This window comes from Trichomonas vaginalis, chromosome I, assembly GCF_026262505.1.
Source record: "Trichomonas vaginalis G3 chromosome I, whole genome shotgun sequence".
Lineage (NCBI taxonomy): Eukaryota > Parabasalia > Trichomonadida > Trichomonadidae > Trichomonas > Trichomonas vaginalis.
The window spans coordinates 9692109-9706775 of NC_067203.1; the positions used below are offsets into that span (position 1 = coordinate 9692109).

Genomic DNA, 14667 nt, shown 5'->3' on the forward strand with positions numbered 1-14667 from the left:
TTAAATCTATTTGTTTTAAATTGAAATAATATTGGATCTTTTGAACATGGAAATAAACATTATAAGTACATATTGTCTATTTTCTCGGTTATATTTGCGATTTGAATTCTGATTTTTGAAGATTTGAGCGAAAATATAGCTTGATCAAAATGACTCATTACAAATATATTATACGTACATTTAACTATTTAGTGTAAATGACAGTTTCTCAAGAAACAATTTATATTTTGGTTATTAGAGGACAAATATCTCTAGACTCATAAAGATTTTAACCATATTTGTATAATATACTATTAAGGTACGATAGATGATTGAGTCATGGGAAATCTATGAAATTTTTTTTAATTCATGTTATTCCAAGAATTTTGAGTTTCTTGTTTTATAAAATACAAAAAGAAATAATTTATGGTTATTATTTAACAACTAAACTAGTATAACAAAGATATTTTTCACGAATTATTCAAAGAAGTATGAAAGGTAATCCATGGATCATTTAATAAGTCTTTTGCTGTTGGTCTGCTTGTAGGATCAATTTGGAGTATTGAAGATATTAATTTACGAGCTAATGGGGAAATATAATCAGGGAAAGAAAATTCTGCGTTTTGAATTTTACGAACTGTTTCTTTTGGATCATCGCTTTCAAATGGGCATTTTCCAGTTAAAAGCTCGAAAAGAATCGATCCAAGTGCCCAAACATCTGCAGAGCGGCCATACTCCTTATTGTTAAGTATCTCTGGAGAAATATAATCTAGTGTTCCTACAATTTCTCCTGCAGGAGCATTTCCTTTAATTGCAAAACCAAAATCGCCAAGTAATAGGGTATTATCTAGTGAAATCATAATATTTGATGGCTTTAAATCTCTATGTAGTACTTCTTTTGAATGTATATGCTCAACAGCAGATAAAATCTGTTTAAAGTATTTTGCTGCTGTTGGTTCATCAAATTTGGTATGTTTTTTAAGTAGATCTGATAAAGTTCCATGTGCTGCATATTCTAGAATCATCATAATTCTTTCATCATCAAAGAAATATCCATAAAGTCGTAAAATGTTTGGATGATTGAAACTCGAGTGTAATCCGATTTCAGATATCAGTTGTTTCTCAAGATTATGCTTTGTTAAAAGTTTTTTGCGGATTATCTTTAATACGCAGACAAAACGTGATTTTTTTTCTCTTGCAACAAATACTTTTCCAAACCTACCCTCTCCGATTACATCACCTACATCAAAATCATCTATTGACCAATATCTTTGTGAATTTGACATAGAAATGTAAAAAAAATCTAAAATTTTCTATCGTTCTTTACGATTTTTTTAGGATTTTATTAGGGAAAACCGCAACCACTTTTTTTAATCACGATTTAAATATATAAATCGCGATTTTTTAGAAAAATCGCGACTTTTTTAAAATCGCGTTTTTTAATGAATTGCGATTTTATTGTGGTCGCGATTTTTCAAAAAAATCGCGATTTATATGGAATATCGCGTTATTGGTTCAATCTAAAGATCATTATTTAAAAAGTGAACTAAAAAATATAAATATAAGAATAAAATAAAAATTGTAATAAGAATGTTATAAAAAGTTTTTTTAGATTTGAGTTGCCGATAGGCTTGAGCAAATGTATTTTTATTGCTAAAGGTTTTTTTGTTAGATTTATGTAATATTTTTTTAGTTAAAGGTAAATTATGATTAATTAGTGCAGTAAAGTAAGACTTCAAGGATTTTGACCAGTAAAGTGGGATTGAGGTATTTGTTATCGAGATTGTTTGATTTTAGATCTCTGATTTCGGCAAGTATGCAGAAAAACCATATTGTGAGCAGTCTAAAATGGATAAACAGCCATTCTAGATTCAAAAAACCTTTGTGAATTGCTTTGTTATTGAATTTAATTGCGACCTTTTCGCTTAATGAGGTCCAAAATCATGGTTCCGATTTGTTCTATGTTCGCGATTGATAAAGAAAATCGCGTTTAATTTTGATCACAATTTTCCATAAAAATCGCGATTTTTTTGAAAAATCGCGACCACAATAAAATCGCAATTCATTAAAAAACGCGATTTTAAAAAAGTCGTGATTTTTCTAAAAAATCGCGATTTATATATTTAAATCGTGATTAAAAAAAGTGGTTGCGGTTTTCCCTATTTTTTATTTCCGAATGATTTTCGTCCCACTAAAGAATGAGAATCTGAGCGATTGGTATTACATTTATTGGATCGCATAGTAATAGAAAAAGCCTCTTATGAATTTGTTTCGATATTCAAGCAAATTCATATTGATATGGAATGGTAATATATATAACAAATTGCATAATAATAGTTTGTCATGCCTACCTAAACGAAGATCTATGTAGTTTTTCATCTCAAATTGAGTTTTACTTTCATATTCCAAATAAATTATATGCAAATTTGATCTATTTTATTTTTAAATTCTCATTTCAGAAAAACATCCATTGTTTATTACAAATGTAAGTCTAACTAAGGTGTACTCAATTTCTTAATTTTTCCTGGAATATTTCATATTCAAATTGAACATTTCATATTACATTGTTAATAACTTACGATTTCATCTCTAGTCATTCTAGTTATAAGCAGATTACAATCATTTTAAATTGATATTTTTATTGTTATTTGTTTCTCTGAGTTAAAAGTTATTTATTTTGGCCTTTTTAACGGTCTGACGTAATATCCCAAATTATGGTATGATTTTAGGAGTGTGTATAAAAATAGAGTTGAATGAGTGAGCGCCTTGAAAAGATCATTCCTATGCTTAGGAGGAACGATCCGATTATCAACTCGATAAATTTAGTTAATGTCCGAATGGATGATATTATTGCTGATAAGTTAATCGATGCTTTAAACGCTAATAGTTTCATTGCAAAAATTTCTCTACAAAAAAATCAAATTTCCAAACGTATTTGCATGAGGATATTCGACTTACTTAAAGCGCATCCAAAACTCACGCATTTAGAAATTATTGATAATGATGTTGATGATGAATCGATTGAACACCTTTCAAATGTCTTAATTTCCTTACCACCAAATAGAGATAGCATTATGCTAATTCTTCGTAAAAATAGTTTTGATATTAGGGGCGCACGAGCGCTTGCAAGAGCGATTGAAAAAAATGCTCCTGTTGTATGGCTAGATTTACGAGGGAATGATCATATAGGAGATGCTGGTGTCAAAGCAATTGCTTTTGCTCTCACGAAAAATCGTACACTTAGTGGGTTGGATTTAATCAACTGTAAATGCGGAGAAGAAGGTGCTGCTGAGCTTTCCGACGCATTGCTTAATAATACAACGTTAACAACATTACTTTTACAAGATCGTTTTGAAGCAAAAGTTATTTACTCACTAGGAAGCATGCTTTCGGATGCTAACTGTCGTCTTCAAGCTTTATATTTATGGAGCTGCAATATTACTACAGATTTACTACAAAAATTATGCGAATCATTAAAAAATAACCGCTGTTTAACAACACTCGCTCTTTCATACAACAAACTCAATGATGATGCCGCCTATTACATTTCCAGAATGATTTTAGAGAACAGATCCATTACGAAACTCCATCTTGGAGCGAATAAATTTACACGCAGCGCCTCAAGCTATTTCAGCATTTGCTTAAACAAAAATACCACACTACAATACCTAGACATCTCTAGGAACGTTATTGCAAGCGAAGGCCTTTGGCCATTGTCAGTTGCATTAAGCGGAAACAAAGAATTAAAATTTTTAGACTTACGACACAATTCCATTGACTTCCGTGGAGCCGCAATGTTCAGTGATCTCTTTGAGCAGAATGAAAGCATTATGACTCTCAGATTAAGTGGAAATAAATTTGGAGATCCATCTATCGCTTTAATGGCTTCAAAACTGAAAATGAATAAGTCAATCAAGGTTTTGGAACTAATGGATGTCGATATGACCAAGAAAGGATTCACAGCCATATGCCACGCCCTCAAAGAAAATAAAACTCTTCAGAAATTGACGGTTTCTCAGAATAATTTAAATTCTGAGGCCATGAAAAGTTTGTGTGAACTTTTGAAAGTGAACACAACATTGAATTCGATTTCTATGAGTGGATGCGGTATTGATGATCAGGGATGTGCTTACATTGCAGAAGGAATTGGTTCTAACGCGTCTTTATCTTATTTAGATATATCTATGAATAATTTTACTGTTAATGGAATGAATAAGATTCTCAATGCTTTGCTAGGTAACTTCTCATTGCTCAAAATTGATTATAATAACAATACAAATAATGATCAAAATTTGGGCGATAAAATTGCGGATTATTTGGAGAGAAACAATTATTATCAGCATAATGAGCTAATGAAAGACTTGGCAATGCTCGCGACTGATGAATCCTTCTTGTAATGTTATATTCTTTCTTATTTGTAATCTTTATAGATGTTTATTTATAAATATATACTATTTTAATCTTTTGAATGTGTTTTCTCTATTCATTCATGTATTATAATATTTTATTCTATATAAAACAAATTTTCGAATATACTTCTTTCCATAAAAAGCATATTTTCGTAATTCATGACTGTCTTATTAAATTAGTCACTATATGTATCAGAAATATAATCATCTGGTTTTTCATCAATTTTGTTCTTTTTTTCTTCCTCTTCTTGCTGACGTGCAATCTTTAATTCCTCTTTTACAACTGCTGCTTTAGCTTCGTATTGTTGTTTCTCTTCTGGTGTGAGTTTCTTCCAAAGCTTACCAATAATTTTTGCAAGCTCGCCAAAGTTCTTCTGAGGATATTGAACGTGCAATTCTGCACGCTTTTCTGAGCAAAACACATTATAAGCTGATTGTCTTACGGCTAAAGTCATTTTTTAAGAACTTTAGAGCACAACGATTATTGTAAATTATCAAAATCGACGATTATTGTAAATTGTTTTCTAAAATTATAAATGTGGTACTTTCATAACCTTCAAAACCAGCAACAGAGCTTAGAGTTTAAGTTCGAGTCTGTCTTGAAAGAGGTTGACCAAAATGAAGAAAATGATTTAAAAGATTACATTAATAAATTATCAAAAAAAGATAGAAACAGTTTCCATCAAGTTGTTTGCGATAAATGGGTTAACACCCACTGCGTCCATGGTGATCGTTGCCAATCATTACATGAATACGATATCGATAGAATGAAAAAATGTCAATTCTGGGAAAAATATCACGAGTGCTCGAACAAATTCGAATGCATTTTCCGTCACGAACTTACTGATAGAATCGGAACTGATTGCCAGTATTATATTCGTGGTTATTGCAAACATGGTGATAAATGCAAGAGAAAACATACACCTCGTGATGCAGTTTGCTTAAATTACTTAGCAGGATTTTGTCCGGATGGTCCAAAATGCCTATTTGCTCATCCAAAATGGATCGACGATTCAGGTATAGACAAAAATGTATAAATTGCATGTTCCTATTTTAATTTTGTGCATTCTAGCTGATATTATATAAAAAATGTTTTTATTATTTAAATTACTAAATAAAAAATTTTATTAGACGTAATAACGCCATTTCTTCTTAATAAAGATCAATTTTTTACTATTTTCTTAACAGTACACAACATTAACTTCTCTTCCATATGAAATTTCATTAATTATATGACAGAAATAAACTCCTTTTTTTTATTTAGGTACCCTATTCAATTTCTATCGTCACCATATGGAGAGGTCAGGCCCATATCATAAAACATTAAGTTTGGACTTACTAAGACATGTAAGAATTACCTTGCTTGTATAGGGGCATTAAATACTTTTAGATGCTAAAATCTTCAAAATTAATTTAATTTGATATTCAAAATATGCACGAAAACGTAAATAAATACGGATCTAGCTCTCACATATCTCTATTTTAAGCATTGATAAGTATTTCTACATTCTATTTTAAAAAATATTCAAATTTCACAATATTCTTTTCATTGATAATCTACATATTAACGAGAATGATATAACTTTTCATGTGTTTAGAAGTTCTTAGCTTTAGTACTGTATTGTTGAAAAAATTATTGAAGACTTTTTTCTTTTTGAGAAATTAATGCAATAACCAAAGAGGAATTGCATATGCTGCGCACTAAAATTATAGAAATGTCTCTAATTAGACACAAATAGAGATATTCGGAAATAAAAATTTGAAATTTTGATCAAAAACGCTATTTTCTAATCATTTTTATTTTAACTATATATAAAGTATCTTTTTCTATAATTTATACTTGATGGTTTAAAAGACGTTTAGACTCAAAATTTTACTGCATTTCATGTGGTAACTATGCTTTATCACTAACTACCTCCTTGTTTCAACCCTGAACAATATATTATACCTCCCAATGCAGGTATTACTCCAACAAAATTAGCAATTTGGCTATTGTCTAAAATTTTCTCAAAGAAAGAGGAGTAAAGTCCCATTTTTAGAATTCGAGCTATATTAGAATGCAACTTAGACAAAAGGTTACAGTTTCAATACACATATTCAAAAAATTTGCATTCGAAATTTAAGATAAAGTACAATTTCCAAAAAAGAGTATCGAATCAGTGCACAAATATGCATTTACATGCTTACACTAGCTTGCACTAGTATTAATAATTTTGAAATTAATTTTCAAATTATTCCCATACCTTTTGCAAAATTATTATGCTTATGATTCTAAGCATAGTTAAGCGATCTCGAATTTGAATTGCTAAGAAAAAATAATTAGTAAAAAATTTGTCTATGCATTCTGTATGATGCTACTAACTATATTAGCAGCATACCTAAAATCTTTTCAATATTTTTGAGGGAATTTGAATGGTACCGGTTGAGAGCTTTTTTAATTAAGGTACTATTTCGATAGAATTTGAATGGTACCCCTTCAATTTTGTGAGGGACCCCCTTTCATTTTTTGAATAGGGTACCTTAAATGAAAAAAGGACCTTAGTTTATGCGAAAATGATGAAGTTGATCCAGTTCCACTGCTTCAAAAATTTATTAGGAAATTATATTCTAAAGAGTTCCATTATAGCTAGTTTAAGATAAAGCAAATTTGTATCAACAATGATATTCGGTAGTATCATCTTAAACAAGAAAGGATAAATTTATGTATTATAACATATTAAAGTATTACACAATAGAAAATTATGTATATCTTAAGAAAAAATGTGGTTGGTGATATTGATGGTATTTTCTAATGGATATAAAGATTAATAGTAAGTTAAACTTATAATTTTTATGAAGTAAAGTTGCTTGACATTCAAGCATATCTAATATAAAGCAAAGATAAGTGAATGAACTTTTCAATCAACAGGGGCGTTGCCTAACAACGGCTTACTAGGATCGTATTTGAACTCTTCTTCTTGTTTTATGAGACATAATGGAATGATTGTTAAGAAAATGCAAAGTGTGCCAAGTACCATTGTAATAATTACGCCAGTAAGTGTTGGAACGTGATGTGATTCTGTTGGTCCACTTGTTGAATTTCCTCCCTCTGCAGTTAATTGTCTAGAGTTGACAAGGGAATAAAATATAAGCCAAAGGAAAAACATTGTTAGGAAAAGTGACGCTATCGTCATATTGCCTATCCGTGTGAAGTTGCCGATTTTTAATTATGTGAAAATATGAATGAGTAACAGATACATGTTTTAAATTTTGAAAGCGAAAGATTTTATTTTTCCCGAAAAATAATCGTCATCCTGTTCCTTTATCAGAAAAAAAAATCAGATCATGATTAGAGATTCCCGAAACTTCCATTGCTACATGAAGGGATTGATTGTCACTCTTGTAGATGAGATGCCGGATAGCCAATTCATTATGAATATGAAACATCGATTCAAAATATAGTATTTTATATAAATAGAGCAAGTTCAATAAGAAAAATGATTTTTAATGGATATGTAGGTACAATTTACTCAATTTATAAGCCATTTTCCATTTTCTGTATTGCGCCACTTTTTGACATTCAATAAATAAAAACGTCATAATTTTTAGAAAAGACTTGAATTATGGAGGAATCACTTGGTATCAATGCACATAGTGACACAATTCATTACCTTGTAGTGCTTGTCCTTTTTGCATATTCTTTTTTAAATCCGAAAATCCGATCAGAAGTTTTTAATCATTTTACATTAAGAATCAAATATGTACGATTTGTTGAAAGAATAGAATGCTCCAAACGCATTCAATATAGTCCCCAAGATGTTTTTCAAAACATAGGTATTGATCAAAATGTATCGAAACCGATATCAAATATGGGATTTTATTTTAAGCAAGACAAATATATGCACACCATAGGAAGTAACAATTATATATCCGAAAATTTCAAAATAATAATTCCCCAATTTAGAACCTCAAAAATTGTTGAATGGGCCAATAAATTGAAATGTAGATTCACAATATTTCAAGGTTGTTATGTATCCTCAAATGGCGATATATCAAATGGAACACATATAATTGATACCAAAATTGCTACAGGCCCTGATATAATTTATGGGCCGCAATCAGGGTCTGTAGTTAGATTTATTCCGAAGGTAATATCTATAAATCATATGCACCCAGTTTATGGGCACTTCGGATTAGATATATTGACACTGCTAATGATGATTCCTGATGAATTCATGAAAGACGCAGTCATCATTAATAATGAAAAAATTGATTACAAAATAGAGTATTTCAATTTGCTAAATTTGACTCACAAGGTGCTTTTTATTGAATGAAAGAAATGGATACGAACAGAATATGCTCTTATTGCATCTCGTCCAAAGCCGTATCTAGTTCATTATGGCCCGGCTTATGAAAAGTTATCTAAAAGACTCAAACAAGGAGCTGGTGTAGAGAATATTGTTCCAACCAGATATGCTTTTATAAATAGAGTTAATTGCCGTATAATACTTAACAGTGATGAATGTATGCATGCACTTAGATCCAATTTTCTTGATATAAATTGGGAATATCATAATGATGATTTTAACAATCTCAATGCTACTGCAAAATTATATGCATCTATTAAATTCCTTATAACTGTAACAGGTAGCAATGGCCTTAAAATGGTCTTTATGCAACCAAACACCTGTGTTGTGATAGTTTGCACGGATATTTATGACTTTTCTGTTTACCTTGAAGCGCAGGTCATCAATGTTAAAACTGTTGTATTTGCACATCCTGGCCATCAATTTACTCACTTTAATAGCCGCGGTGGAAATATTAATGTTAAAAGGTTAGTGACAGCTACAGAAATAGGTTTGTACTATATTAAGAAAGGAGAATGGCCAGATCCAACGAAATATGATGGATTCATTCTATAAGAGTTTTGAAAAGAATAGAAAAAAAAATATTGAAGTTTTTTATTGAGTTTCTTCAAAAACCAGCTAACATTTCCTGATCTGTTGCCGCTGCTTAGTGCAAATATTTATTCATTTATCATATCTTTGTGATATGGATACCAATTATAAGCGAGTCAATAACAAAACTAATTCTTTACTCAGGAGCCCATTTCTTTTTTGCATATATTATAGATAAAGTTCTAAGCATCGATCTTTGTTTCCATTTTGAATCACAATGGGCACTTTATTGATAGAAATCAATGGATACAATCAAAATATGCCCTTCTGCCTCCTTTTTGATTTGACTCAATACAGTATACCAAGAAGGAAAAGAAATAGTTCCATTATATGCAAAGATTAGTAATTATTATTGGAGCCATGGATTCATTATATTTAAATGTCGAGATTCGAGAAGAATTACAACCATTATTAACAAAGGCTTAAGTTTTTTCAAAACCTGAAATGATTTTGAATTATATTATGACAAAAGAAGATTTATGTATGAATTATTAATATCTATGCTGGTTTTAGTAGTTTTGTTTAACAAATTTTCTGTCTACTGCTAATTTCAATTCCTCTATTATTGAAAATTCATGAAGATTACAAATAAATATAACAAATATCATATATTTTTAATATCAGTAATAAACTCAAAATAAAAGTTAAATCTAGTAAACCATCTCATAATCAATTTCTTCAACTGCGACATCATCATCGCTTCCCTCTTCTTCCTGTACTAATGCAGTGAATGATGACTTCTTGAGTGCAGAAAGTTCTCCTTCGACGAACAAACCTCTGTTCATCAAATTTTGAATTAATTTGCACCAAATAGAAGACCTTGCGAAGGTTGCAGCGTTTCCAACGATGACCAAACCGTATTTGGCTCTTGTCAAAGAGACACAAAGTCTTCTTTGGTCGCGCATGAAGCCGATATCATTCATATCATTGGCTCGGACGCAAGAGAATATGATGAAATTCTTCTCTCTTCCCTGAAAAGCGTCAACAGAAGCGATTTCTATCTCTTGGATGATATCATCATTCGCGTATTTGCAGAGAGAAGGAAGAGAATCCATCAGGTACATCTGCTGACCGGTATATGGTGTAATAATACCTATATCGTCGCCTGATTTCACTCCATTTCTGCACATCATGTCAACAATTTGGGAAATTGCTTCTGCTTCCTTGACATTTACGTACGATATCGCGGAATCATAATTTTCTTCACGGGAATCGACATTCCAGAACATAACTGGCGATTCTTTGTCGGGCCATGGCAAAATTGGTCTTGGCCACTTCCTATCTGAAGCCGATAAACCATCCTTTACGAGTTTCATGTAGAATGCTTCAGAAGGGAATGAAGAAATCGAAGGATGCATTCTGTATTGCATTGTCAGGACACTTGGTCGGACATTTAAGGCCGTAAGACGCTTCATCAATGATACATCGTATCTGGACTTGATTGCCTTCTTCGAAAGAACGACAGGACCAAGCTGGCGGTGATCTCCAACTAATATCATCTGTTGAGCACCGCGTGTTGCACCAATGACAATGTCTGGGTCTAATACTTGGCCGGATTCATCGAAAATTACGACAGGGAACTTCATAGAGGTGATTCGAGATCCGCCAGCGCTTCCACATGTAGTACAGACAACAGGGTATTCGCGGATGATGTCCTTTTCAAGATTTCTTGCTTGTGTCCTGTCATTTTGGTCGGAACTTTGGCATAAACCTTCGAAAACTTCGCCATATCTCTCTACGGCCTTAGCGTGAGAGGTAAATGGTCTGATATCGAAGTCTGGTATTGTTTCGTAGTTAGTATCGTCGTTGGGATTTGTTTCTTTGTTGAATGCAAGTACGCGAATTACATTTACGCCTGTTTGGCTGATTCTACGTGTTGCGAAGTCTGCTGCGATGTTTGATTGAGTTAAAACAAGTACAGGAGTAACCCCTGCTTTGACGAAACTGGCTACAATTGCTGCAATAACTGTAGTTTTGCCAGTTCCTGGTGGGCCTTGGATTAAAGTGAAGCGCTGCTTGAGAGCTGTTTTCGTAGCTTTCTGCTGGCTTTCGTTCAGAATTGGGAAATCGTTTCCCGATGGAAGGACCATTTCGACATTTTGGCCTTTTACGCGGTTATGGTCCTTGAAATTCTTGATATTACCAAGGATGGCATCTCTGATAATGTAATGGCAGCATTTCTTATCTTTTTCGAAGATATCTAATGCTTTTAGTTGTCGTTCGAAGGAAATCGCTCCATAAATGACTGTAAGAGTAATTCCGAAGTCTTTCGTGTAGAATGAAGAGTCTTTCGAGAAGATACAATGTACAGTTCTTTGTCTAGTAACTTCCATGACTTTTGCGACTTCGCTTTTATCGCCAACAGTAAACATTACGGATGTTCCGTTAGAAATAAGCTTCAGAAGTGGTGCCCTGGCCTTGAATGAGACTGATTTTGTGTTGGCCCATTCGAAATGAAGGTCTCCGAAGCGTCTGTGCTTCTCCAGCTCGTGGCTGACGCTTCTTTCTGCATCCACAAACTTTCTCATGATTCCTGTGAAGTCTTCGGCTGAATCATAAGTTAATTTTGCGGCAGGTAAGACCAAACCAGCTTCAATGTTCGGCATAATGGCAGCAGGATTAACCTTTTCAATGACTGCAAGTGCATCAGCTACAGAAACCTTCTTATATTTATCGGGTGGTGGAATATTGACAATTTCGGGTAAAATTTGACCATTTGAGATTAATGGATGAAATGTATGAGTTGGCTCACGTTGAATTTCAGCATCAAATTGGCATGGCTGCCTGCAGGTGATGTAAACAGAAGAATCATGCGGAAATCTGACGAATCCGAGTTGAAAAACATTAGTAGAATGGCAAACATAGCATTCGAATTTGACTTGATGAAATCGATTTTCTGGTGGGAGAGTAAAAGAAGATAAATTTGTTTGTTTTAAGAAATGCGTGATGTGGCTTTGAGGAATAACGCCCTTTCCGTTACAAAAATAAAGTCCGCACTCCGGGACTTCAGCCAAACATTCTGCTTCAGAGCATCCACAATAGGCGCATTTTCGAAGCGTCATCGCTGGCCAATACAGAAAAAAAAATATATCGGTGCATCACGCCGATAAGCATAAATCTCTATTTTCAGCTCTTTTTATATTTTCAATCTATGTCGAGTAACCATCCTATATTTATAATTTTTAATGACTTAATTTTGGTTCTTTAAGGAATTCGCCAAACAAAAAGAGAATTAATATAAGTTAAGTTAGTTAATACATATTGCAATATAGCATTCATGTTCAATCATGATTGCAAGCCTTAATCATAAAATTAAACTCATTTTCATGATTTGACTCTCTTTAGCTAACACTTTCAGAAAATATTGAGAGAAAATCGTTTAAAGCTTATACTAATGTAAATATTTGTGAAAATTGATTTTAATATTTTGAAAAATTAAACAAAATCATTTAGCCTGGTGCTTTTCAGCAAAAATCTAGAGATAAGCTTATGTAATAAATGTTATTTTTAAATAGAAAAAAAAATTGAAAATTAATAACTGATAATACAGAAAAATTACATAGTTTATGTTCGAAACAAATGATTCTTATTCGACTGCTCTTGCAAGTTCCGCAAGTTTCCACAATGCTAGCGTGCAATGAAACTCAGGAGAATATCTTTTTGTATCATTCGCTCTTAAGACTGAAACAGAAAGCTTTTCAATACCATTTCTGAAGTCCTGAATTCTCGGGCCACGAGTTAGGCTGTTTACCATTGAAATTGACCAACTGCAAAGTTGGCCTGCGAGAACGCAGATATCCTTGGTCAGAGGAGATACGGCGGAAGCAATGACCACACTAACAGAGAAAAGCTGTGTAAATTCGAACATATCTGTAAGTTGAAGGAGCCATCTCTTTCTGACGTTGCCCAAAGCAAGTTCTACGTCCGAAACTAATGCTTTGGAAGTAGCTGGTATATCTCCTGGGTCGCCTTCGTCTAAGAATTTACGAACGGCAATTAAAAACGCACGTCTATCGACATTGAAGACGTCTGCTCCCTTGGCAAGAAGCGCTGATATGGATGCAGCAAGGCGTCTGAAGTATTCGAATGAGTTTGGACCGGTATGAGGTTCGATAACTGATTTAAGGCATTGTGTCCATAGAGAAACGCAAAAGGCGACAAATTCGAACCAAAGAACTTCGAAAGCTTCTGTCCAGTTATCTGGTTCTATTTGTGGGAAACGCATTCTGAATTCACAGGCAATCGCAGCCAATAAAGGCTCATTTGTTTCAACTGACGATGAAAGGAAAAGTAATCTCTTACGTGCTTGAGCTTCGAGGTATGGAACAAAGCTTGATTCTGCTGTTGCAGGTGGCAAATTGCAGCCGAAGGCATAAATTTCTTTTGTTGGCACATTTGTAATTTGGTTTTCGCCTGCACCTCTTCTATCTGGTTGAGCTTGAGAAAATGCATTGAGAATTAAGTCGCAACGATCAAATCGGATTAAAAAGTCGAATGCTTGGCCTTTTACAGCGTATTCAATGCGAAGAAGGTTATCTTCGATCATATCAGCTCTTCCATCAGCAATTTGAAAGCTGTGATAGCACTTTTTCCAGTCCTGAGAATAAACTTCGAATTCGCCATGTCCAACAGCAAAGTTAATTGCAAATTCCTGCTGCTTATGGCCTCTCCTTATGACAAGCTGTCCTTCCAATATCTGTCTACCGAAGACTTTCGGAATTTTCGCCGCCATTGTATAACTTTTTTTTTACAAAGATACTCCCCCTACATTTAGAACTTACTTTCTGATTGTCGATCTGCTGGAAAGATTTAGACTAATTGTGTTTACATTTGTTCAATTAAGTGCATTGTGTGTTAAAGCGGTTATATAGAACAATGCCTATAATTAGATTTCGAATAAGGAAAATTTATTTCACTTTCCCAAGATGAAATGAATTATTATGTATTAACTTCATTTAAGGTATTTGAAGTTTCTATATTTTAATATGTTTATCTCATTATGTAATAAAGTTTCCAAATTGGGAGAGATCAAATTATCTGACGGGTTCATTATCATATCCCTTCTGGAGTAAAATAGGTATTCTGTGCTCTCAGTTTCAAAAGATGAGTTTCGAAATCTAATATATATAAAAAAATACCAAAATTCATCTTCTTTCTCAGTATAAAAAAAAAAAAAAAAAAAAAAAAAAAAGGTAGTGGGGCTTCCAGGCACTTCGTGCCTTCTAGCCCTGAAGATGTTTAGTATAAATGAAGTTCTTATATATACGGGTCTTCCAGGAGCTTTTCACAAATTATATATGTTTTCATGTTTTGTCAAACATGAACGTACATGTTTTGTCAAG

At 32.8% G+C, this 14667-nt stretch overlaps 7 protein-coding genes across 7 annotated transcripts; 2 read left to right on the forward strand and 5 right to left on the reverse strand.

The window, feature by feature from the left end:
- Positions 1-406: 406 nt before the first annotated feature.
- TVAGG3_0959010 (STKc Aurora domain-containing protein) lies at positions 407-1276 on the reverse strand (the record flags this gene model as incomplete). The annotated part of the gene is made up of 1 exon (XM_001322469.1): positions 450-1265. The coding sequence occupies one exon, from the start codon at positions 1263-1265 to the stop codon at positions 450-452; it is 816 nt and encodes a 271-aa protein (XP_001322504.1).
- Positions 1277-2732: 1456 nt separating this feature from the next.
- Positions 2733-4376, forward strand: TVAGG3_0959020 (uncharacterized protein; the record flags this gene model as incomplete). The annotated part of the gene is made up of 1 exon (XM_001322470.1): positions 2733-4376. One exon carries the CDS (start codon positions 2733-2735, stop codon positions 4374-4376), a length of 1644 nt encoding a protein of 547 aa, XP_001322505.1.
- Positions 4377-4444: 68 nt separating this feature from the next.
- On the reverse strand, positions 4445-4861 carry TVAGG3_0959030 (high mobility group box domain domain-containing protein; the record flags this gene model as incomplete). Its single annotated transcript, XM_001322471.1, has 1 exon — positions 4565-4843. The coding sequence occupies one exon, from the start codon at positions 4841-4843 to the stop codon at positions 4565-4567; it is 279 nt and encodes a 92-aa protein (XP_001322506.1).
- Positions 4862-4921: 60 nt separating this feature from the next.
- On the forward strand, positions 4922-5532 carry TVAGG3_0959040 (pre-mRNA cleavage required for polyadenylation; the record flags this gene model as incomplete). The annotated part of the gene is made up of 1 exon (XM_001322472.1): positions 4925-5425. The coding sequence occupies one exon, from the start codon at positions 4925-4927 to the stop codon at positions 5423-5425; it is 501 nt and encodes a 166-aa protein (XP_001322507.1).
- Positions 5533-7157: 1625 nt separating this feature from the next.
- Positions 7158-7577, reverse strand: TVAGG3_0959050 (uncharacterized protein; the record flags this gene model as incomplete). Its single annotated transcript, XM_001322473.1, has 1 exon — positions 7286-7534. One exon carries the CDS (start codon positions 7532-7534, stop codon positions 7286-7288), a length of 249 nt encoding a protein of 82 aa, XP_001322508.1.
- A 241-nt stretch (positions 7578-7818) lies between these two features.
- TVAGG3_0959060 (nuclear-transcribed mRNA catabolic process, nonsense-mediated decay) lies at positions 7819-12392 on the reverse strand (the record flags this gene model as incomplete). The annotated part of the gene is made up of 1 exon (XM_001322474.1): positions 9976-12387. The coding sequence occupies one exon, from the start codon at positions 12385-12387 to the stop codon at positions 9976-9978; it is 2412 nt and encodes an 803-aa protein (XP_001322509.1).
- A 449-nt stretch (positions 12393-12841) lies between these two features.
- Positions 12842-14127, reverse strand: TVAGG3_0959070 (uncharacterized protein; the record flags this gene model as incomplete). The annotated part of the gene is made up of 1 exon (XM_001322475.1): positions 12912-14057. The coding sequence occupies one exon, from the start codon at positions 14055-14057 to the stop codon at positions 12912-12914; it is 1146 nt and encodes a 381-aa protein (XP_001322510.1).
- Between the last annotated feature and the right edge of the window lie 540 nt (positions 14128-14667).